Source organism: Coenobita brevimanus, chromosome 69 (assembly GCF_032717465.1).
Source record: "Coenobita brevimanus isolate Jiangsu-jjx chromosome 69, ASM3271746v2, whole genome shotgun sequence".
Lineage (NCBI taxonomy): Eukaryota > Metazoa > Arthropoda > Malacostraca > Decapoda > Coenobitidae > Coenobita > Coenobita brevimanus.
In genome coordinates this window covers 21,719,068-21,742,532 of record NC_137022.1, presented here as the reverse complement: position 1 = coordinate 21,742,532, position 23,465 = coordinate 21,719,068, and the positions used below count along the sequence as shown (strand labels likewise).

Sequence of the window (23,465 nt, the reverse complement as noted above, 5' to 3'; positions counted from 1 at the left end):
ACAATAGGCCGTCTCTACCAGGACACTTTCGGAGCGACAATAGGCCGTCTCACGAGGAGGGGAGCGACAATGGGCTGTCTCTACCGGAACACTTTCGGAGCGACAATAGGCCGTCTCACAAGAGTGGGAGCGACAGTAGGTCGTCTCTACCGGGACACTTTCAGAGCAACCATAGGCCGTCTCTACCAAAACACTTTCGGAGCGACAATAGGCCGTCTCACGAGGAGGGGAGCGTCAATAGGCCGTCTCTACCAAAACACTTTCGGAGCGACAATAGGCCGTCTCACGAGGGTGGGAGCGACAATAGGCCGTCTCTACCGGAACACTTTCGGAGCGACAATAGGCCGTCTCTACCGGAACACTTTCGGAGCGACAATAGGCCGTCTCACGAGGGCGGGAGCGACAATAGGCCATCTCTATCGGAGCACTTTCGGAGCGACAATAGGCCATCTCACGAGGAGGGGCGCCATCTGGAGTGTCTATGACAACTCCACCCCTAGCTGGTTCAACAATCCCACTCCGTGAAGGTAGTGTCCTTCTCCTACGACGGCGACGGCATGGTGGCTGCGTGACATAGGGGTGCACGGCCCCGGCTGACATATGTCGCTGTTGCCGGGAGTTGTTCCGACTGGTGGGGGCTACCCCGTGGGGTCCGTGTGGGGGTGTCGGCACGTTCCCGGGCATACTGGGCTGTATCCTGCTTGCCCTGTTGTCGGGGGCACTATGGTATATTTCGGGGGCACTGTTCTGTAAGTCACGCATTTTAATATATATATATATATATATATATATATATATATATATATATATAAATATATATATATATATATATATATATCTATATCTATATATCTATTTATATGCCCTATATATATATATATATATATATATATATATATATATATATATATATAAATATATATATATATATATATATATATATACAGTACAGGTAACTCGCACGGAACACGTGGGTTTCGTTCCTACCGTGCTGTGTTAGGTGCGAAATCGCGTATATTTAAACTACTCCATATTTTGCTCCCAAATGTGTTGTTTTGCTGTTATCTGTCACTGGTAATCACTAGAAAGCACTTTAAGTGGTTAGAAGGTTTATTTAATGTTATAACTCACAAATACAGTACTCCAGAGCAAAACTTCAACACACAAATACTGTACGTAAACACAAAGAAACATTCCGACGCCGATCATAGGTAATCATATAAATCAGGTTAACTGGTACCAGTGCTTTAACTTACAAGTACATACCAGAACAGTACATATTTAACTTAGAAATGCAGTACTGTGATATCGAATGATTTCAGTACATAATCTGTTAGGAATGGCTGGAAAAAAAAAATGTTATGAATACATTTCCACCTTTTTGATTTACGTTTATGGTAGATTCGAGTTATTTTTTACGTTATCGTTGTGCCCATGCTTGGAAAAGGGAGCGAAAGAGTTGAATTTTCAGTCCTAAATGAGAAAACTGCACGTCCTCCAAGGCTAGACTCTGCCACGGGAGAATAAAGTGGAGGGTCAGTCCGATTAGCAATAAGGAAGTTGTGTCACAACTTCCAGCTCCCACACCACGAGAATGGCTAAAAATAGAATCGTAATGTAGTTTCAGAACTAACATTAAGTTTAATTATTACGAATACAGATACAAAGCAGAAATAAATACGTTTACAGACGGGGAAAACGTACTTCTTCCGTCATAACATGTTCATCTTTCTCTATCATTTTACGTTCATCTTTATCATTTTACCTTGTTATTTTCGCAATATATATTGCTGTCTCGTAAACAGGGTGGTTGTTTGTGTTTTGTAAGGGAGGAAAAAGATTGTATTTTCTGTCTGGGTCGAGATAATGGGTGTAACTATGTGTGGTTAGGCATGGCCACAAGCGAAAAAATCTTACATCCACTCATCACGATAGCAGATGGTGAACTGACAGATGATACACGAGAGGGTGAAGTCAAGGTCAGTCTCATGTCCCAGATTTTCGTTCACTTCCCGAAAGTTTTCACAGTTTTCTACAAGTTGCATTGCATCAAATGATCCAAACCATTACAGCAAACCTGAGCAAATAGGTAAAGATACCAAGACAAAAATGTATTTTTCTCTTATTATAAGTCTTTAACGAACAAACAAAAAAGGCAGTATTCCGACGCCGATCATGGGTAATCATATAAATCAGGTTAACTGGTTACAAGGCTTTATTTAATGCTTTAATTGCTTACAAGTACATACCAGAACAGTAAATATTTAACTTACAAATACAGTACTGTAGAAAAGCAGTACAGTAAGAGTTTAACGAACAAACAAACAAGGCAATATTCCGATGCCGATCATGGGTAATCATATAATTCGGGTTAACTGGTTACAAGGCTTTATTTAATTATTAAACTTTATTTAAGTGCTTATAAGTACAGTACATACGAGAGCAGTAAATATTTAACTTACAAATACTGTACAGTACTGTGGAAAAAACGAACAAATAAAAAAGGCAATATTCTGACGCCTATAAGGTAAACTGGTTATAAGACTTTACTTCTTGCTTTAACGTTATTTAATAGTACTTTAAGTTGCACATAAACTTACCAGAACAGTACAGTACTGTAAATATTTAACATACAAATACTGTGCTACTGTACTCGGGAATGTCTCACTCACTGAATAATTTCCTGCCTAGATCGTCACGTAATCAAAACAAACCGCGCGCTGCGGTGACGTTCGAGGATTTGATCTTTCAAAGACCTCTCCTGCGTTAATTTGTAGTTTTCATAATGGTTCTTTAATCTTACGTTGTCTTATATGTATCCCAGCCCTTACTGTGTATAATTGCGAGCGCGTTCCGTGAGATCGTGTTCCGTGCGAGTTACCTGTACATATATATAGATATATAGATATATATATACATATATTATATATATATATATATATAAAATATATATATAAATATATATATATATATATATATATCTTTTGCCAGACATCATAATCCCATAAGGGATGGCCATTTGACTTTGAGTTATCTGTTTTAAGGAGAGGGGCACTAACCCTCCACCAACCCTCTTGTTGACACGGAGGGAGCACACATGGTTTGGTTATATGGTTACCACCCAGCGTTGTACATGGTTTCTTGGCTTACAGGAAACCATTTGGCTTGTCACTCAGTGTAAAGCCACCTGTAAAGGAAAGAAAAGCAATAAGAAGTGACAGGATAGATGGGCAAAATAGGAAGAGAGGAGGACAGGCACAGAAAAAGAATGATAAAGGCTAAGGAAGAAGTAGGCAGCACTACATTAAGTAAGTGGATGATGGTCGCCACCACCTACCACAATGTATACTGTATATATATATATATATATATATATATATATATACAGTATATATACAGTATATATATATATATATATATATATATATATATATATGTATGCGGCCTGTGATAGTCATAGTGCGGGTTGCATCAACCTGTGACGTATTGTTATCACATGTCTGCACGAGGTGTCATCACAGTCCGCTGAGCATTGCTGCCCCAGTTGAGCCTACCCTCTCCTCTTGCTGTGGCTGCACACATGCTGTTTGTGATCTTTGTTCTTTTTTTTTGCCATGGAACCCCATTCCAGCAAGCCCACAACCTCTTCTATTCAAGGCGAGGAGTCCTCCAGTGTTTGTATGTACTGAAGTCTTTATTAGATAAGTAAAGATCATAGAAAAACACCCTGAAAATTGCCCCAGAAGGTGAACATAGGGCTGGCTTGGGTACCATGAAACCCTTTAACATGTAAACATATGACTCCATAACATGGATTTCTCATAAAGCAGGAGCTTCTGGGTTCAATATTTGCTTGTTATGTGAACGCAGTACTTATTTTGCTTTACAAGTAAGGCAACTCAGAATATCTTAGGAACTATCGACCTATTAGCATATTATCAGTTATCTACAAACTCGTCAACAAATTCATTATGAACAGAATTATGAACAGGCAGGATTCCAGCACAGGTATTCAACCACAAATCATCTACACACACTGAATCAGCTAATTTAGAAGACTGTTACAGAATATAACAAACCCCTGTGCTTAGGTTTTGTTGATTATGAAAAGGCTTTTAGTTCAGTGGAGCACAAAGCAGTTGTAAATTCCTTGCTGGAATAAGGAGTAAACAAGAACATTATAAAACTGCTTGAAAACACGTACTGTACAGTAGATCTCAATTTCGTGAATTAATTCAGTCGACCCCTATTCTATTTTCTCTAATTTTCCTCTAAATCGAGTTCCCTAACCAAGTCCTCATATAAAGTAAATTTTTCTGGTATTCTGAGAAATTTCCAGCCCAATCCCTGATGCCAACAGTCAGGCCTAGTTCCTGACAATGCTCATCCAAACCTAGTGAACTATGCTAACTCTCAGTGCTACACACAACAGTCTGAACCCATAAGTAATCCACCCATCCATCCATCATCCAATCCTACGTTGCCCCATGAGGAGTGTAGGAGCCCGGAGCTAGGCAGTTGGTCCCGACATTTAAGATGAGAGTGACCAGCCTCACTCATCCCTGAGTGGCATTACATGAACAATCAACTCCAACCACCTCTTGGATATAAACCTTCACTGGCTCAATCCAACTGGAGTGCAATAATTACCCACAACCACCAGGCGCCAAAATTTGGTTATATGGTTACCACCCAGCGTAGTAAATGGTTTCCTGGTGTTCAGGAAACCATTTGGCTTGTCACTCAGTGTAGAGTCACCCACAGGCAGAAGGAAGAGGAAAGAATGAAGGAAAGAAAGACAGAAGAGGGAGTGTAAAGTCACCCATAGGCAGAAGGACAAGGAAAGAATGAAGGAAAGAAAGACAGAAGAGGATGGAAGGAGAGGAAGATGGAAGAGAGGAAAGGGCAGACACCCGAGAGCAGCACTACATCGAGTGAGTGGATGGTGAGCGCCCTCACCCACCACTGCTTAAATGCATTTTGTGCATATGTTAACACTGATACATACAGTAATGACTTGGTAATAAAATATACACACATCCAGTACTGTAGTGTAGGAAATAGGGATAGTAAAATACAGTAAGGCTTACCTCCAAATGTAGGGGTTCTGCACTTGTTGCAGAAATGTGCCTGACACAGGTAGCCATACTGGCTCCCCCCCAAACCTGTGTCAGGCTTTGGGGGTGGTTTAGTCACTGTCAAGAGTCATCCTCCATCAGCACTAGAGATAGTAATGGGGTGATGGAGAGACTGGGAATCATCAGGGATGGTGTTGCTGATGGTGTAGTTGTCCCTAGGGCAGATGCTGAGAGCAGAGATATCAGATTCACATGAGGGGAGGCTGGAGGTGGATGGCAAGGAAACGTCTGATGTCCAACTGTCCTTCCTTTCCTTAGGTTTATATGGTAGTGGTGGCTTAAAGAAGTCATCAGTCTTGGACTGCTTTGGGGCATATATCTCCCTCTGGATCTTCCTAACGCTGGTCCTCATTTCCCTCAGGTGAGGGTAAAGCACTTGGAGATCCTAACAAATGGTGTTGATGAGGAAATCCAGAAGTGTGTCAACATTGTTGCTGGCTTGGGATAGTCTGACTTTGCCAGTAAACTCCTGCACTTCCTCCTCAACCTGTGTGTCCTCTGCAGTCACTTCCGCCACAATTTCCTCATCAGCCTTGATCATCCACATCCATCCATTCATGGATGTCCTCCATGCCCACTTCAGCCTTGCCTGCTCAGTGAAAGGCCTCCCTACACTCCTCTGCAGTAAAGCCCTCAAAATCTGCAGCCTCCTCCTGTTGCTGCTGCATGTGCTCCCTCTGGCCAAATACTACATTCCACCCATGAATAAACATCCTGGTGGCCACAAGGTCCTGATGTTCAGGACAGTGTCATGCATGTTATAGTTTTTCCATGCCTCAGCTCTGCACTGCCCTATGGGGCCCTGTTCTTCGCCTGGCCCCATCTCTACCTCCAGAAAGTCGTCCAGCATCAGCCTCCTTTAATGCTGCTTAAATTTTTGGAAGATCCCTTGATCCATGGGCTGCAGGATGGAAGTTGTGTTGGCAAGAAGGAACGTGGCTTTGATTTTCCCATCGTGGGTGGTCAGCACTTCCTCTGAGGGATGGGCTGGGGCCTGGTCCAGCAGCAACAGAGCCCTAACCTCGCCTAGCCTTACATTGTGCTCCCTCATCTGGTAACCCTTGACTGAGGGCACAAAGCAGTCAAAAAACCAAGACTTGTTTATCCTGCTTGTGAACCAAGCCATGGTACTGCTGTTATAGTCCACAGGCAGTCTATTTGTGATTGGCCTTATTGCCTGTAATTGCTTCGCATTGCCTACTACCATTAGCCTCAGTCGATGCGAAGCATCAAAATTTGCGCACAACAGCACAGACACACATGATTTGCTGTACTTCTGGCCTGGCACACTGGACTGGCTTTTCTTGGTGCATGTGGTGTTAGGCAGGGCTTTCCAAAAAAGCCCAGTTTCATCAGCATTATAAATTTTGCCAGTCCTGAAGGCCTGTCTCCCTTTAAGCACTTTCAAAGTCAGCACTTAACTTCTCACCCATAATTTTTCTGTGTGTTATGTCATGTCACCTGCAAAATTGTATTACCCACCCATCACTTGCCACAAAGTCCTCAATTCTGAGCTTCTCAGCAAACCTCAGTCCAGCACTCTGTATCTCAGGCCCACGCACAGGCAGACCCTGGTTTCCTTGATTATACTGTACCCGCTGTACACTGATTCCTTTGATTTTTCAAACTTCATTTTTTTCAGAGACCACCTTTCTATAATTTTAGATTTTTCACTAACACCAGCACTCACCTCTGGTTTTAATTTCAGTTTCTTGATTATGTCCTTGTGTTTGCGTAGGTCATACACTTGGGCTTTCATCACTTCATACGCCGTCATCACCGCCCCAGGGCTTACTCCACGCTCCATCTTCTCAATTATTCCAATTTCTGGGCAAGAAAAAACCTCTCCCTCCTCTTCTTTTCCTGAACCATAGGCATGGGTCACAAAAGCTTTGGTTCACTGAAGAAAAAAAAACACAAGGTCACAATACCAAGGCAAAGCTGTACACATGCAGAGTTATCATTAACAGTAGGGTGATCGTGTGAAGGTTGTATGGCCTGTGCGACGTCACTCACTCCCCGCCATTGCCACTACCCAGGCTTTTTTTTTTTTTTTTTTTTTTGCGAGGAAGACTGTATCATAGGCCGCGAGCCTGCACTTATTGTTCCTTCCTAGAGAAAAACAAAATACAAGAGAGAGCCAAATTCAAGATCCGATCATTCGAGATGCCTGGACACACTGCATTTGAAATACTGGAGGTCATAGGAAGCAGGAAACACAGACAGAGGGAAACAGTTCCAGAGTTGACCTGTTGCATAATTGAAGGACTGGGAGTAACGATTAACTCTTGCATTAGAGAGTTGGACAGAAAAGGGATGAGAGTTTGCTGCCAGACGGGTGCTACGCGCCCATCATAGAGGTGGAGGAATGTATGCAGACAGTTGAGAGGAGCAGTGACCATTGAAGTAGCGATAGAAAAGAGATAAAGATGCAATAGTGTGATGAAGAGACAGATGTTGAAGGGAGTCAGTAAGAGGAGGAGAGTTAATGAGACGAAAAGCCTTTACCTCCACCCTATTGAGAGGAGCTGTATGTGGGGAGCCTCCCCACACATGAGAGTTGTACTCCACACAGGGGCGGATGAAACTCCTGTATAGAGTCAACAATTGTGCGGGGGTAAAGAAGGAACGGAGTCGGCTTAATACACCTAATCTCATAGAAGCCGATTTTACAAGAGATGTACAGTAATATGATCTTTCCAGAGTAAATGAAACTCTGAGCATGTTCAAGGATGATGCAGGATTAAGCTGAATATTATTAAACATTAGTGGGTACACCTGTGGAAGATTTTGTCGGGTTGATAGGTGTAAAAACTGAGTCTTTGATGCATTAAAAGCAACCAAATTATTTTTACCCCAGTCAGAGATACGAGCCAAGTCAGACATTAGGTGTGCCATAGCCTCATCCCTTGTTTGTTGAAGTAACTGCTGAGATGGACATTGTGGGAACCTAATGGAAAGGTGAAGGGCGGAGTCATCAATGTGTGAGTGGATAGGGTTAGATGTACAGCTTAGAAGGTCATTGATGAATAAAAGGAAGAGAGTTGGTGAGAGAGGGTAGTGTTTGGAAACTCCCTGTACTGTTGTTTGCAGATGATACTGTGTTGTTAAGTGAAGACGAAGGGGAGTTGCAAGACTTGGTGGATGAGTTTGGGAGAGTGTGTAAGAAACGGAATCTGAAGGTGAATGTAGAGAGAGGTGAAGTCAGTGAATGTACAGCGAGGTTGGATGGTTAGGAATTGGAAAATGTGATTACGTTTAAGTACTTGGGTAGTGTGATGAGTAAGGATGGAGGTTTGGAGGGTGAAGTGCTTGAAAGGGTACAGCAGGGAAGAAAGGTTGCTGGTTCCTTGAAAGCAGTGATAAGAAACAGGGAAGTGAGCATGGAAGTGAAAAAGTTACTACAGGACAGTATTGTGATACCAACTGTAAGTATGGAAGTGAAGTTTGGACATTGTTGGAAGGACACAAGTCAAGAGTGAGAGCAGTGGAAATGAGTTATTTAAGAGGAGCCTGTGGAGTCACATGGAGAGACATGCTGACAAATGAGGATATTAAGGAGCATTGTGGTGTGGATGTGGATGTGATAGGAAGCATTAGGAGGAATACACTGAGGTGGTTTGGCCTTGTGGAGAGGATGGAGGGTGAAAGACTGATGAAGAGAGTGTATGTGAGTGAGGTGGAGGGGGAGGAGAAGTAGGGGGAGGCCGAGGATGAGATGGAGGGATGGGGTGGAGAGGTATATGAGAGAGGGGGGGGTGTGAGTTGGGAACAGGGCAGTGAAATGGCGGGGGACAGGGCGACGTGGAGGCGATTTGTTTGTGGCCACCCCAAACGGGATTGAGGCGTCTGGCAGTAGATAGATAGATAGAGTTGGTGATAGGACAGAGCCCTGAGGAGCACTACCATTGATAGATCTAGGAGAAGAACGATGGCCGTCTACAACAACAGCTATAGAACGACCAAAATGGAAGCTAGAAATGAAGGCACAGATAGAAGGATAGGAACCGTAAGAGAGCAGTTTGGAAATTAAAGATTAATGCCAGACTCGATCGAAAGCCTTTGAGATGTCAAGTGCATTGGCAAAGCTTTCACCAAGGTCCCGAAAGGAGGATGACCTGGAGTCTGAAAGGTAGGTGAGAAGATCGCCAGTGAAGCGTCCCTGACAGAACCCATACTGACGATCAGAAAGAAAGTTGTGATAGGAAAGATGCTTTAAAATTTTTCTATTAAGAATTGACTCCAAAACTTTAGAGATACAGGATGTTAAAGCAATTGGACGATAGTTACAGGGTTGGGAATGGTCATCCTTCTTTGGGACTGGCTGAATGAGAGCAAACTTCCAGCAAGAAGGAAAGGTATAAGTTGATAGACAAAGGCGAAAGAGTTTGCCTAGGCAGGGTGTAAGCACAGAAGCACAGTTCTTGAGAACAACAGAAAGGACTCCGTCAGGCCCATATGCCTTATTAGTATTGAGGCCTGTGATGGCAGAAGATACATCAGCTGAAGAAATTTTAATGTCAGCCATGAGGAAGTCAGAGGGGGGGAAGTGATGGAGGAATAGCACCGGAATCATCTAAGGTGGAATTGGAAGAGAAAGTCTGAGCGAAGAGATCTGCTTTATCAGTAGAAGAAATAGCTACAAAGCCATCAGAGTAGAAAAGAGGAGGGAAGGATGATGAGGTAAAGTTGTCAGAAAGGTTTTTGGCAAGGTGCCAGAAGAAGCGGGAAGAATTCGAGTTGGAGAGTTGAGAGCATGTATTACGGATGAAATTATTTTTAGAAGAGGGAAGAACAGACTTAGCACGATTCCCTGCAGAAACATACAAAAGATGTGATTCAGGGGTGGGTTGGCTCTGGAACCTTTTATAGGCCCTCTCCTTATTGTGGACAGCATTAGAACAAGCGTGATTAAACCAAGGCTTTCTTGCATTAGTCAGAGGATATGAGAAGGGAATGTATGCTTCCATGCCTGAGTGAATAACCTTCGTAATGCACAAGGCACACTCAGATGGCTCCCGGCCATGGCAGCAATAATCATTCCAGGGAAAATCAAAGAAGTACTGCCTGAGGGCCTCCCAATCCGCAGCTCCAAAGTGCCACAGACGATGTTTCTTTGGAGGGTCCACAGGCCGTACCGGAATGATAGGACAGGTTAAGGTAATAAGGTTGTGATTGGAGGAGCCCAACGGAGAGAAAAGAGTAACAGTGTAAGCAGAAGGATTAGTTGTAAGGAAGAGGTCAAGTATGTTGGAGCTCCCTCTAAGGTGGTCAGGGATATGGGTAGGGTGCTGTACAAGCTGCTCTAGGTCATTAAGGATAGAAAAGATGTAGGCTTGTTCACCAGGTGGATTGGTGAAAGGAGAGAAGAGCCAAAGGTGCTGGTGAACATTGAAATCTCCTAGAATGGAGATTTCAGAGAAAGAAGAAATAGATAGAATGTGTTCCATCGTAGAAGTAAGATAGTCAAAGAATTTTTGATAGTCAGTAGAATTAGGAGATAAGTAAACACTGCAGATATATTTAGTCAGAGAATGACAGGAAAGCCAAAGCCAAAGCCTAGAGAATTCAGAAGAATCGAGTTCAGGAACACGAGAGCAAGGTAAGTCATTGCGTATATATACACAACAGCCACCTTTGGCTTTGAAATGAGTATAGAGAAAGTAGGAGGAAACAGAAAAGGATCTGCTGTCAGTTGCCTCAGACAGCTGAGTCTCAGTTAGAAAAAGAAAGTGAGGTTTAGAGAAGGAGAGGTGGTGCTCAACAGAGCAAAAGTTAGAGGAAAGGCTGCGAATGTTGCAGAAATGAAGAAGAAGAGAGTCAGACAGTGGTTCCAGGCAGCTCGAGTCGTTACCAGGAGAGGGGCGGAAGGTGGGGGCATTTATGGTCCCACCCCCAGGGACTCCAAGACCACGTGTTGCTCTGCCATGATTTGTTTGATTTTAGAAAAGGAAGTGTGGTATGTACTGTGTTTGTAGTTTGGTGTTGATAGTTAGAGAAACTTGCATTGGAGAGCTTGCTGGCCTACTCTCTGTGTTACTGAGACACTGAAAAAGTTCAGCAAAAGGGGATGGTCGGGACCTAGTCCCGAGGGCTGATGAAACGGGAGCTCCAGCTCTCCCTATCATCAGCTTTCCATCCACCTTGGGAGTACTGCCCTGCTCGACTGATGCTACAGTTGGTGGGGACATGTGGCAACACCGCACTGCCAGCCAGGGAAGCGATCCGCTATAGGCTCGATGACACACTCAATATACGGAACCTTTTCCGGTATTATGATTATTTTTGAACAGAATATCCTTTAATGACTTTTTCTCAATTTTACGGAAATTTTCCTCTAAACTGGGAAAAAAATTATCAGGGAAGATAATCTTCCACTTTCTCGGGCTTCTGTATCAGTGTTCTTAAATCAAGCATCTACTGCGCAAAGATGGAACTGTTACAGTTAGGTTACATAAAGACTCAGAAAAAATTAAGATTGAGAAAGGCGTGTGCCAGGGAGATAAAGTATCACCAAAATTGTTTACAACATGCCTTGAAAGCATTTTCAGAAAGCTAGAATGAGAGAACAAAACAGTAAACAAAGATGGAAAATACTTAAACCCTTTAAGATTTGCAGATGACATTGTCCTAATCTCAGAAGCAGCAGCAACAGCACAAGAAATGACAAATGGCCTAAATTGATGAGAGTTTCAAATTAGGGCTAATGATAAATGGAGTAGAACTAATGTTTAATCCAAATACACCAAAGAGCACCATCAAAGTAGGAGATGTTCTTGAAATTGAGGAGACAATTTCTTGAGGCTAATACAGTACTGTACTAAAAATATCAAAAGATCATCAAAATGAATTAAAACTACTCATTACAGCTGGATGGAAAGCTTTTGGTAAACATAGAGACATCCTGAAAAGTACCTTGTCAGTACGGTATGTATGAAATGAAAGGTATAAAACAATTGTATAATCCCAGCTGTGATGTACAGCTGTGAGACCTGGAAAACGACAAAATCAGTGGAAAATACAGTACAGTATACTAATCCACTCTCAGAGAGGAATGAAAAGGTCAGTACTGGAAATATCTTTAAGAGACAGGGAGAAATTAACTTGGATGAGAGAGGAGACTAAAGTCAAGAACATTATTAAGGGAGTAGGCTTCAGCACCAGTCAATCAAGGTGGTATTCCCAAGGGGAATGGGAATGCTGGTGATAGGGAGAACTGGTGCTCCCATTTCATTAGCTACTTGATCATCCCCCTTTGCTGACATTTTCAGTGTGACACTAACCTGGAGAGTAGACCAGCATACTCTCCCAGACACTTTCCTCTATTTCATGCACTACTCAATGTGCACTTTATATGTCGCACAACGTATCCCACTAAGTACAAGGGTTGACATCAGCAATGGCATGCAGCCAGAAAACTTTGCCCCCGTCACCTAGTGGTGGACCTATTGTGGGGAGTCATGACGAGAGCTCCACTAGCATAGATTTTGGTGCTGGGATGGGATGGAGTTCAACCTGTGCTATAGGGTACAGGACATTGTGGTTCCCAGGTTGCCACTTTCGTGCAGTAGAAAGGGGTCCAAACTTTGGAGTAGCGCCTATCAACGGGTGTTAATGATGGGTCAGTTACAGTGCCAAGGCTCTTGGAGGGTGTCATGTAGCTGTTCTGGCAGGGTGTCGTGAGACCAGTGCCACAGCCACTGGTCATGGCTGGTGGGCTATGGATCCCAAATCCCATTCCTAGGCCTGGGGTAGTGCGAGTGGGTGAGGCTTGTGATGTGTCTCTCCCCATTATTTATTCGTACCAAATTATGACTAGAAAGAAAGATCTTCTAAGCAAGCCTGATGAAACTAAATCACCTAAGGGGATCAGAGTGCCATCATAGAATGAGAGAAGTTTTGAGGGGTAGAGTGTGGGAAGTAGTTGAGGCATTTAGTAGGAGGTGGATGGATGTGGGATGTGTGCAGGAAGTCAGGTGTAGGGGAGGATCAGCCAGAATGATTGACAGGAGGGATGCATGTTACAAGCTGTTTTGGTAGGGTAGGGCAGATGGATATGGTGGTGTGGGTGTGTTGGTTGGAGAGAAATGGGTGGAATATGTCATGAATGTAATTAGAGTCAGTAAAAGGAGAGCAATAGTGAAAATTTTGTTCAGTGGGATTATGTTTGCATATATATTGGCATATGCTCCACAGGCAGGCTTGGATGAGGTAGAGAAGGTTAGATTCTGGGATGACCTGATACATGTAGTAAGTGGTATGGGCGATGATGAGATTGTAGTCTTGGGAGGGGACTTAAATGGTCATGTAGGTGAAGCAGCTCAAGGATATGAAGGAGTACATGGGGGATATGAATATGGTTCAAGAAATGAGGATGGGGAAAGGATACTCGAGTTTGGGGAGGCAGTGAACATAATTGTGTGCAACACACGTTTTAGGAAAAGGGAGAGTAGGTTGATTACATATGAGTCTTGGGGAAGTAGCAGCCAGATAGATTATTTCCTTGTCAGGAAGGCTGATAGGAGGTTAGTGGGGGATGATAAATTATAGGGAGTGAGGAGTGTGTGCAGAAACAAAAGTTATTGATATGTGACATGGTGCTTAACCTCTAAAGACGGCATTTCTCTGAAGCTATGTTCCACCCTAGCCGCAATACGGTGACAATTTTTCATCTTTTACCAAGGTAAAAAATTTTCTTACAAATTTGAAGAGCTTGAATTTACTCACCTGAAAATGCCAATCTCAGTCCCCTAGTCCTAATGGTTACCGCAAAACCGCCTGTCAAAGATTATAAGAATCCCCCCTGGCGGTAAGAGAGAAAAAGAAAAAATTGGCAGGAGCTTAATTTTCGCTAGAGAACCTTACCAAAATCAATGAAATCAACGTAAAATTTGTTTCTATTGATGTAACTAGGTGTAGGGGTCAGCTTGATAGTTTAAAAAAAAAAAAAAAAAAAAAAAAAAAAAAAAAAATCCTACAGAACCTTACCAAAATCAGTTAAATCAGTGTAAAATAAGTTTTTATTTATCAAACTAGGTGCATACTCAGCACGAGAGTAATATGAGAAAGCAAAAATTTTTGGTGAGAGTAGACAGTTGATAAAAGTGTTAATGAACAGTACAGAGCCCTCAAGAACTACCTCTTGAGAGTTGCTGATGCAGTGTGTGGATGGACAAGGGGCCCCTCCAAGACATAAATTAAGTTGGTGGTGAGATGAGGGCGTAGAAGCCTTAGTTGTGGAGAAAAATGAAGGCTTTTCCGGGAGTGGAGAAAGGGTGGTAGCAGAGAGGAATAGTTGGCTGCCAAATTAGAGCTAGAAGAGAGCTTTGCAGGGCAAAGTCTGAATCTCAGATACTTTTATTTGATAACCAGAATAGTGAGGAAAGGAAGATTATGATATTTAAGGTGGAAAATTGGATGAAGAGGGAGACTAGGGATATCATAGATGAGCAGTGCACGAAAAATGATGAAGAAAAGGTAGTGGTGAACATTGGGGATATTAAAGATGCTTGGAGAGGACACTACAACCAGTTGTTGAATGAGAAGTTTGATTGGGACAGGGAAGGCTTGGAGCCAGCAGATCCAGTGTCTGGCCCTTGGCCTTTGATTGACGCTGCTACTGTGAGCAGGATAATAAGCAAGATGCAGGTGGGGAAGGCAGCAGATGTGTCTGGGGTGACTGCTGAAATGTTGAAAGCCTCAGGATTTATAGGAATGGGATTAGTCACTGATTTGATAAATACAATTATATATATGAGTATGGTGTCCCAGATGGTTGGCTGAAGAGTGAAATTGTAAATGTGTACAAGGGGAAGGGTGATGCCCAGGAAAGAGGAAATTATACAGGCATAAAGCTTTTGGACCAAATAATGAAGGTATTTAAGAGAGTTCTAGAAGGTATGATTAGAGAAATAGTGAATATTGAAGAGATGCAGTTTGGGTTTATACCAGGCAAAGGGATCACTGATGCCATATTCATTGTCTGGCAGCTTCAGGAAAAATATATAGGAAAGAAAAGGGAACTGTACTTTGCTTTTGCTGTTTTCGAGAAGGCCTTTGACAGAGTCCCTAGAGAGGTGGTGAAGTTGGCAATGAGAAAGCTTGGGGTGGCTGGTTTGGGTGGTTATGGCCATGTATGTGGGTGGTTGATCCCAGGTAAGGGTAAATGAAAATTTGAGCGAGGAGTTTTCCGTGAATGTTGGTGTGCATCAGGGGTCAGTCATGAGCCCCTTGTTGTTTATTATGGTATTTGAAGCTCTCGTGTGACTTCAGAAATGGACCCCTGTGGGAGATGTTGTATGCTGATGATCTGGTGTTGATTGCAGAGAATGAAAGGGAGGCAGAGGAAAGATTTAGGAAATGGAGAGATGGTATAGGGCACAAGGGCTTAAGAGTAAATGCAGATCAAACAAAAGTAATGGTATCTAGGGCAGGGGGCAGTACTGTCAAAAAAGGAGGAGAGTGGCCATGTGTGATATGCCACAAGATGTGGGAAGTAATTCCATCTTGTGTTTGTGACAAGTGGGTACATAAGAGATGTAGTGGTATTAGAGGAAGACTGCAAGATAGCGCTGATTTCTTGTGTGCGTTGTGTCAGGGAGAGCATGTGGAGATTGCCAGGCATGAAAGGATTGAACTTGTTGGCGAGTCTCTTGCGTGTGTGGAAGAATTTTGTTATTTGGGAGATGTCATGTGCTGGAGGTGGGGCTGGAGCTAGCACAGTGGCTAGAGTGAGGAGTGGTTGGAAGAAGTTCAGGGAGCTGTTGCCTCTCCTGACATTGAGAGGGCTCCCCCTCCATGCTAAGGCATGTGTTAGGAGTGTAATGCTGTGTGGTAGTGAGACCTGGGCAGTAAAGGAAGAGGATATTTGCTGGCTTAAATGTACAGAAATGGCATTGATCAGCTGGATGTGCAGTGCTTCCTTGAGTGCGGGGCCTGGGGAGGCAAGGTTTACGATGGGAGAATTGAGTGGTAGGATGGGACTGGATTGTATTGGTGTTGTGATGGGGAGAGGTAGATTGAGATCATTTGGGCATGTGGAGAGGATGGGAGATGATAATTGGGTGCAGAAAGTGAGAAGTGTTAATGTTGGGAGTAGGGTAGTGAGAGGTAGACCAAAAAAGGACCTGGGATGAAGTCTTTGAGTGTGGCCCCAGGAATAAGGAACTAAATAGAGAAGCTGCCAGAGATCAAACAGCATGGAGAGCTGCCATTAGGTGACCAAGGCCGATGCATGCAAGCATGTTGGAGCCATCAAAAAAAAAAAAACAAAAAAAAACAAATAGAGGTGGGAAAGTCATGCAGCAAGAACTAGGGAGAACTGATGGAGCAAGAGGCTGACTGACTAGACTCCAAGAGGTTGTAAGCATAGCAGAAAAATGCCAGACAGGAGGTGGAGAGATAAGATTGAGAAGTTAGCAGGCAAAACCTGGCAGAGATTGGCTCGGTCAAGGAATTCATGGAGAAGGTTGGAGGAGGCCTTTGTTCAGCAATGGACTTGCAATGGATGTGTGTGTGTAGTATATTTATATACCCGTATCTATCTCTATCTGTTATATATATTTATGTATATTTACTTATTTATTTTCTTTCGTATTACTGATAGCTTTTATTATTACTGACAACTTCTGTTATGAACAGGGTTAATGTAATTCTCTTGTAAGATGGACAGTTAAAGTATTCAGTTTGTTACCTTGACCAGGGTATTGTGAGAGGTGCCAGTGGAGAGGTAAACTTATCAGCGCACAAGCTGCTGCAGTCACCACACCCCATTACTGTAGTGGACGTTGGGCGAGGCATAGCGAAGCAGACAGGTGCCCCAGATGTGCATGCCCGCCGTAGTGCCTCTGCCCTCAGTCAGGAACTGCTATCGCTTTGGCATGACTTACCCGATGTCTCCGTCCCATCAGAGTCAGTATTGTTGGCATTCATTGGTGGGCTCTGAGCCCCTTAGATTTTAAAAATATTCATCACTATACTCTACTCTTTTCACATTACCGTGGCGTAAAATTACTACCTCTTCATATTCAATGCTAAGTTGTTACAATATATTAACAGTAGAATACAGTATGATGCCAGTGACAAAGAAGTACCATGGAAAGGGTGTAGAGCTATAGCATTTTCTTTCTCTGTCACTGAGCCACATGAAATAAACTGCAGAAAGACAAAAATCCGGGTCAGATCAAGGTGAAAAAACAAAGTTGCAAATAGCAAATTTCCACAGCTAAACTTTCCAGAAACATTAGAATTGATGGTCATTAATTTTATGCTTTCAATCCTACTCCATTTTCTTTTGATCTGTAGGAGCTTGTTAGAACCACATTTTTCATAAGAAATTGTTGGAACTAGTCATAGAGCTAGAAGCATCACCACTAGCAAAGAATATCCAGTTGATAGGCCGTATCTTCATGGCTGAAGTGGCTTCAAAGATTTTGTAACACTTCTTCCTTAGCAAAAATTTATTCTGCACAGAATACCTCAGTATCCTCATATACTTTGATGAGACAAGCTACTGCAAAATAAAGATTTAAAAGAGCGTGCAAGAGATTGTTGCAGTATGATATGCTAAATATATCTAAGAAAGAAGTGCTGCAAATCCTGCTATGTCTCTAGGATGCAACTGCTTATTGAAAGCCTTATTTTTATCATATAGGAGCCTGTTGGAACCAGTACGAGGTGCATCGCCGCTAGTGAAGAAGTTTCTTCATGACTATGACCGGTTGAGCTCTTGTGACAGTGAGGTGCGTCAGGGATTTGTCACTGCTTTTCTCCGCTCCCTTCACTACACTGCACTTGCCCTCATCACTTGGACACGGCATCAGTGGTACGTAGCATTGATATAAAGCATTTTGAGAAAGAGAGTGTGATGATGATTGAGTAGGAGGGCTTGGTTAGATGGTTCAGACACATAAAGAGAGTGAATGTAAAAAGAGTACAGTATACTGTATGTAAGTGTAAAGGTTGGAGGAACATGGTTAGGCCCAGAAGGTGGAGAGATATGATACAGTTGTGGTAATAAATAATCACCTATCCTCTGGTACCTCGTGCCTCAGGCTGGCTCCTTTATGAGTGGCAAGTCACAGTGGAGTAAGAGGGGCTGGGAGAAAGGAACCAGAGTAAGAAGGGAAGGTGGGTGGAGGGATGAGCAATGGTGTTGGGATGGAGTGGGGGAGGGGAGGGAGGGGAGATGGGGGAGGGAGGGAAGGTGGGAGAGAGAATGAAATGCAAAGTGGTGGTCACATTATTTGTCTGTTTTCATTCATTCAGGGCATGATATAAAGGAGTTAATATCTGGAAGATAATACTGCAATACACCTTGTATTGCAGCATCAAATAACAAACTTTAGATACGTGGTGATATCATGGGCTGGTTTGTGAGAGAAATATTCCCGGTACTGACTTGACAAATCAGACATTAGTACGGTGCCAGGTATTTGTGTTTATCTGTGTATTTTGACTTTGGAAGCAGAATGGAATCTGGATGGCTTTGACTTCCGTAATGTTTGTGTAAGAAATGTCCTCTACCTTCACATGTAATTAATTTTTGGAACTAAATATCATATCAAACCTTTGACATGGCTGTGTCCACATTAAATATGATCATCCTCATGGTATACACTCCCTCTTTTCAGTCACCATCATGTCACCTGTTTTATGGCATCTCTATATGAAAAGGCTATTGATAATGATTGTGCATAAGAGGTAACTAGGTTTGATGTATGTGCACATGGGTGGATATAATAACGATATCTCTCACAATCTGTTAGAAGGAAAATGAAACAAATCATACCCAAACTCCCAATGTTTACCATCATTGGCCAAGCCAAAGCAACCAGGAAAGCCTTAGTAAGTAGTCCAGTGGCCTCCTGCCTCAATAACCTCTTGCAGTCTTGTGATACCGAGGAAACAATGTTGTTGATGGTTTGCTGGTTTTGTCTGAACAGCTCCCACTTGTCCTTGGTATGCTGGAGGAGGCGGGCCTGTGTCCTCTCATTCTTTGGCTCCCACGCATTGACAATCTGTGCTCAAACTCTCTCGATGGCTCTGCACTAATGTTTGATCTGCCACTATCACAACCCAGCCCTTGATATCACCACCAACCTAAAGCTTGTTATCTGATGCCGCTATACATGGTGTAAATCAGCATTATCTACCGAATATTAACCCCTTTATATCATACCATGAATGAAAAAAAATAGGCAAATAATTTTATCACCACTTCACATTTCATTCTCCCTCCCCTACCTACCCTCCCTCACCGACCCCACCCCAGAACCATCGCTCATCCCCTCACCCACGATCCTTTCTCTCCCTGGTCTCTCCATCTCAGCCCCCCTTACCCCGCTGCAACTTGCCACACATAAAGGAGCCACCCTGAGTCACGGGATACCGGAGGATAGGTGATTATTTATGACCACGACTGTACAATAAATGTGTGTGAGAAAACTTATTACGGAAGTTGATGTGCATAGGGAATTTACAGGGGATCACATTGGCTGGATGAATTTTGTATGGAGGAGCACATGAGAACTGTTTTACAACTCCCCCCCCCCCTCCCCGGGTTGACGGACTGAATATCCTGCAGGTGTGTTAAGTGCATCTATAAGAAACATCATCATCATCATCGCCATCATCATCATCATCATCATTTCCATCACCACCACCATCACCACCACATCATCCTGCAGGTGGGGCAAAGCAGGGTACTGAATGCCAAGAAAAGTTAAGACTGTGTTAGTAGGAGAACTGAGCAACAGTTTGGGAAGGGAAATGGGCCATATACATATTCATTCGCCTTTCAAGCCCCTGAAACCTTGGCATCACTTGATCGGCATACACGCAGATGGCTTCACTTTTACCTATTCGACAGTCAGTCCGATGACTTTCAAGTAAAAGGGGGTGCCAAATTCACCTGGGAAAATGTGCAGATGGTTAGGCTTCTGAATTAGAGCTAGGATTCCAGGGGTTTGAACGTGAGAATGAGTATTGGGACCCATTTCACTGGGCATGTTGATAATTTTTCCACTGTCATTCTCTCTCTCTCTCTCTCTCTCTCTTTCTCTTTCTCTGGATCCTGCTTCACCAGATCCTTAGGTGGAAAAAAAAAATAGATGATGATGAATATAGTGTCAGTCTGCACTGAAAATCTAGGATGAATGCTTACTTAATGAGGCTTGAAATGAAGCAGCTTTGAGTGATGCATGCTTTTGGTGCATGACAGAGAAGAAAAGAAAAAAAAATATATTTTTGACCTCAGAGCAACTTGGTGGGGGCATTCACCATCCACTTACTTAATGTAGTGCTGCTCTCGGGTGCCTGCCCTTTCCTCTCTGCCTTCTGTGTGCAGATGACTCTACAGTGAGTGACAAGCCAAATACTGTAGTTTCATGCACACCAGGAAACCATTTACTATGCTGGATGGTAACCATCTAACCAAATTATGGCACCTGGTGGTTTAGCGGGCAATTAAGGCGCTCCAGTTGGAATGAGCTGTTGCAGGTTTATATCCAAGGGGTGGTTTGGGTTTATTGCTCACATAATGCCACTCAGGGTTGAGTGAGGCTGGTCACTCTCATCTTAAATGTCAGGACCAGCTTGCTTAGCCCCAGACTCATATGCTTCTCACGGGGCAACACTGGATTAGATGATGAATGAAAAGCAACTTGAAGTGAAAGAGTGCCACTTTATGAATGGTTTAATAATGAAACTGTTGTACAGTCAGTGAAGCAACTTTAAATAAGGGCCAACTGTTGGTATGTTCTTCATTCCCACTGAAACCTTTACTTCCTCATTGATACATTGTCAGTCATTATGGCAGTCATCCAGTCTTTTATTGTCCCATTGGCAGTGTAGAGGTCTAGGGTCAGGCTATTTAGTATAGGCTGAATAATTTAAGGCAAGAATGACAAGTTGCCGATCCCTCAATAGCATTTTTTAAAGCAATAAACCCCATCTACTCCATGGATTATGTGGAAATATTCATCTGGAATATGTGGCTCATGCTAATGAATTACAAACCATTATTGTGTGGCAGGTGTGGTGAGAGGCGCAGGTCCGGCTATGGGTCTTTACGTCGGGCGCTGTGCGCTGTATTTGACCTGGATGAACGGGACCTGCGAGTGATCCTTGCCCGCACTGAGCTTCTTGAACCTGGCTTTTACTCATATGTTTCCTCCATGTCCCAGTGACCCATGCAGGACAGGTATCAGGGCCCATATTCTTTCCAGCATAGGAGACTTTCTAGCACCTCTTCCTAAGTGATTTGTATACTACAACTTGCTACTCTCTTGCATGTTTACCCATATATTTGTAATATTGGTTTAGATTGCACAATTGTCAAAGATTGTTTTGTTGTGGCTTCAGGCTTATGTGGAATATGAACATGGTGTACTGCAGGCCTAAGTTGCCCATCTGCTGTCCATCATCCTTCTTTCCAGGGATAGGTAAGTATGTAGTTGGGGGATGCATGTGTAACTGGAGAGTTCAGCTGCTTGGTTATATCAGTGCCAGCTCATGAAGACATCCCTCTCCTGCATCAAAATATCATGGAAGAGAATTGTACCATATTCTGCCAGGTTTAGAAATGAAGTTGTATGGGAGAGGCGCTTGGGAGTCACCTTAACTAACGAGAACATGGGTCAAAGACACAAAAAGTCAGCAGGGCTAGTAAAGCTAAAATCCTTGTGATATTTCTTGGGTTGGACCACTTGGTTGTACTCATAGTTAATGTGTGCAGTCATTACATTGTGCACTTTGTAATACCATACTGAGAAATGCATACTACCACAGATGTGCACTCATTAAAACTCTTGTCACATCATCATTTATTGATGCTGCTGGTGATTAGTAATTTGTTTGGACATTACTGCAGGTTTGAGCATTCTTGCTTACTGATTCCTTAAATAAATTCATATGATGAGAAAATCTTTTAGTACTGTACAACAACGTAACTTCGGACAGCGCCCAAACTTCAGACGTTTTGCGAAAAAATGTAATAATTGAAGTTTATTGGAAGAGAGTGCGATATTTGCAAAAAATATTGATATGGGTAGGTAGGGTAATCTTTAAAGATTACTATGTATAAGTGCTATGAAACTAGCTTGAATATGTGTGGGTGAAAAAAATTTATGAATCAAATGGTAAAAAAAATCGACATTTTTTAACCCTGCAAAACTTTGTTCGCACAGAACAAACAGTTCCAATTGTAAGAACGTAATTAGTACGATTATATGTGGAAAAGTGTTGTAAGTACTGGGCAGTAAACTGTTTTAAAATATATACATGCATCATCTTGCTATGACTGTTTTAATGAATATCTCTCTATTTTTCAAAAAAACAAATCCTAAATTCAGACAAATTACTGGAAAAATACAGACAATAGGTGTGTGTGTGTGTGTGTGTGTGTGTGTGTGTGTGTGTGTGTTTTACAAGCACAGGCCTCATAGGAAAGTGTGTGTGTGTTTTACAAGCACAGGCCCCTTAGGGAAGTGTGTGTGTGTGTGTGTGTGTGTGTGTGTGTGTGTGTTTACAACCACAGGCCTATTTGGGATGTTTGTTTCTGTGTGTGTGTGTGTGTGTGTGTGTGTGTGTATAATACTAAAGTGTGTGCCTTCATAACATGTGCCTGTGTGTGCGTATTGCTATTGGTTTGTGTGCGTGTTAGTGAGTGTGTGGGTGTCATTGGAACCAGTAAGAAGTGTTTAACATTATATTATGTTATTTCAGTATGCATTTGTTGAGTCAGTGAGGTAGCTACTTGATAATTAAGTGAAGTTTTGTTTAGGAAAAAGAGATCAGTTCCCCTTACAGTTTGGAAAATATGCAACGCATTTTTATATAATTTTTTCGTCTGAAAAAGTTTCTGAAGAGTTCTTAGTTATATTTATGGCCAGATTACCTCACTACAATGTGATATGATGCATCTTAATGTGATTTCAAATTATGAGCTCAAAAAAGAAGATATGTTTGGATATTTCTCTTTATATATGTATAACTTGGGCCACGAGTGCCCAGTATTTTTTTTGACATTTAAAAAAAAACTTTAAAGTGTCCGAAGTTTGGCCAGTGTGTCCAGAGACAGGTGCTATTAACCATTCTCATGTTTAAAGGGCAAATACTTGGATGTCCGAAGTTTAGAAGAGCTGTCCGAAATAAGGAAATTTGTTCCTAACTTCGGACACTTGGGGGGGGGGGGAAACAGACGAGTTTAGCATGGTTAATTTTTTTTTATTATATAGATTCAGTAGGTACTGTCCCTGGCTACCACATGACACCAACAGGGATAAAATTGCACTATTTTACACAGAGTTATTCATTAAAACACATTAA

The 23,465-nt window shown here is 42.6% G+C and overlaps 1 protein-coding gene across 1 annotated transcript in view; it reads left to right on the top strand.

The window, feature by feature from the left end:
- Positions 1 to 21,379, top strand: part of LOC145406150 (uncharacterized) — a 108,158-nt gene extending 86,779 nt beyond the window's left edge. Inside the window, exons 6-8 of the mRNA XM_080277347.1 lie at positions 16,840 to 17,048; positions 17,791 to 17,961; positions 21,172 to 21,379. Of these exons, the coding sequence (XP_080133473.1) occupies positions 16,840 to 17,048; positions 17,791 to 17,961; positions 21,172 to 21,325 (534 nt within the window). The 3' untranslated portion in view covers positions 21,326 to 21,379. The remainder of the gene's footprint in view (positions 1 to 16,839; positions 17,049 to 17,790; positions 17,962 to 21,171) is intronic.
- The last annotated feature ends 2,086 nt before the right edge of the window (positions 21,380 to 23,465 follow it).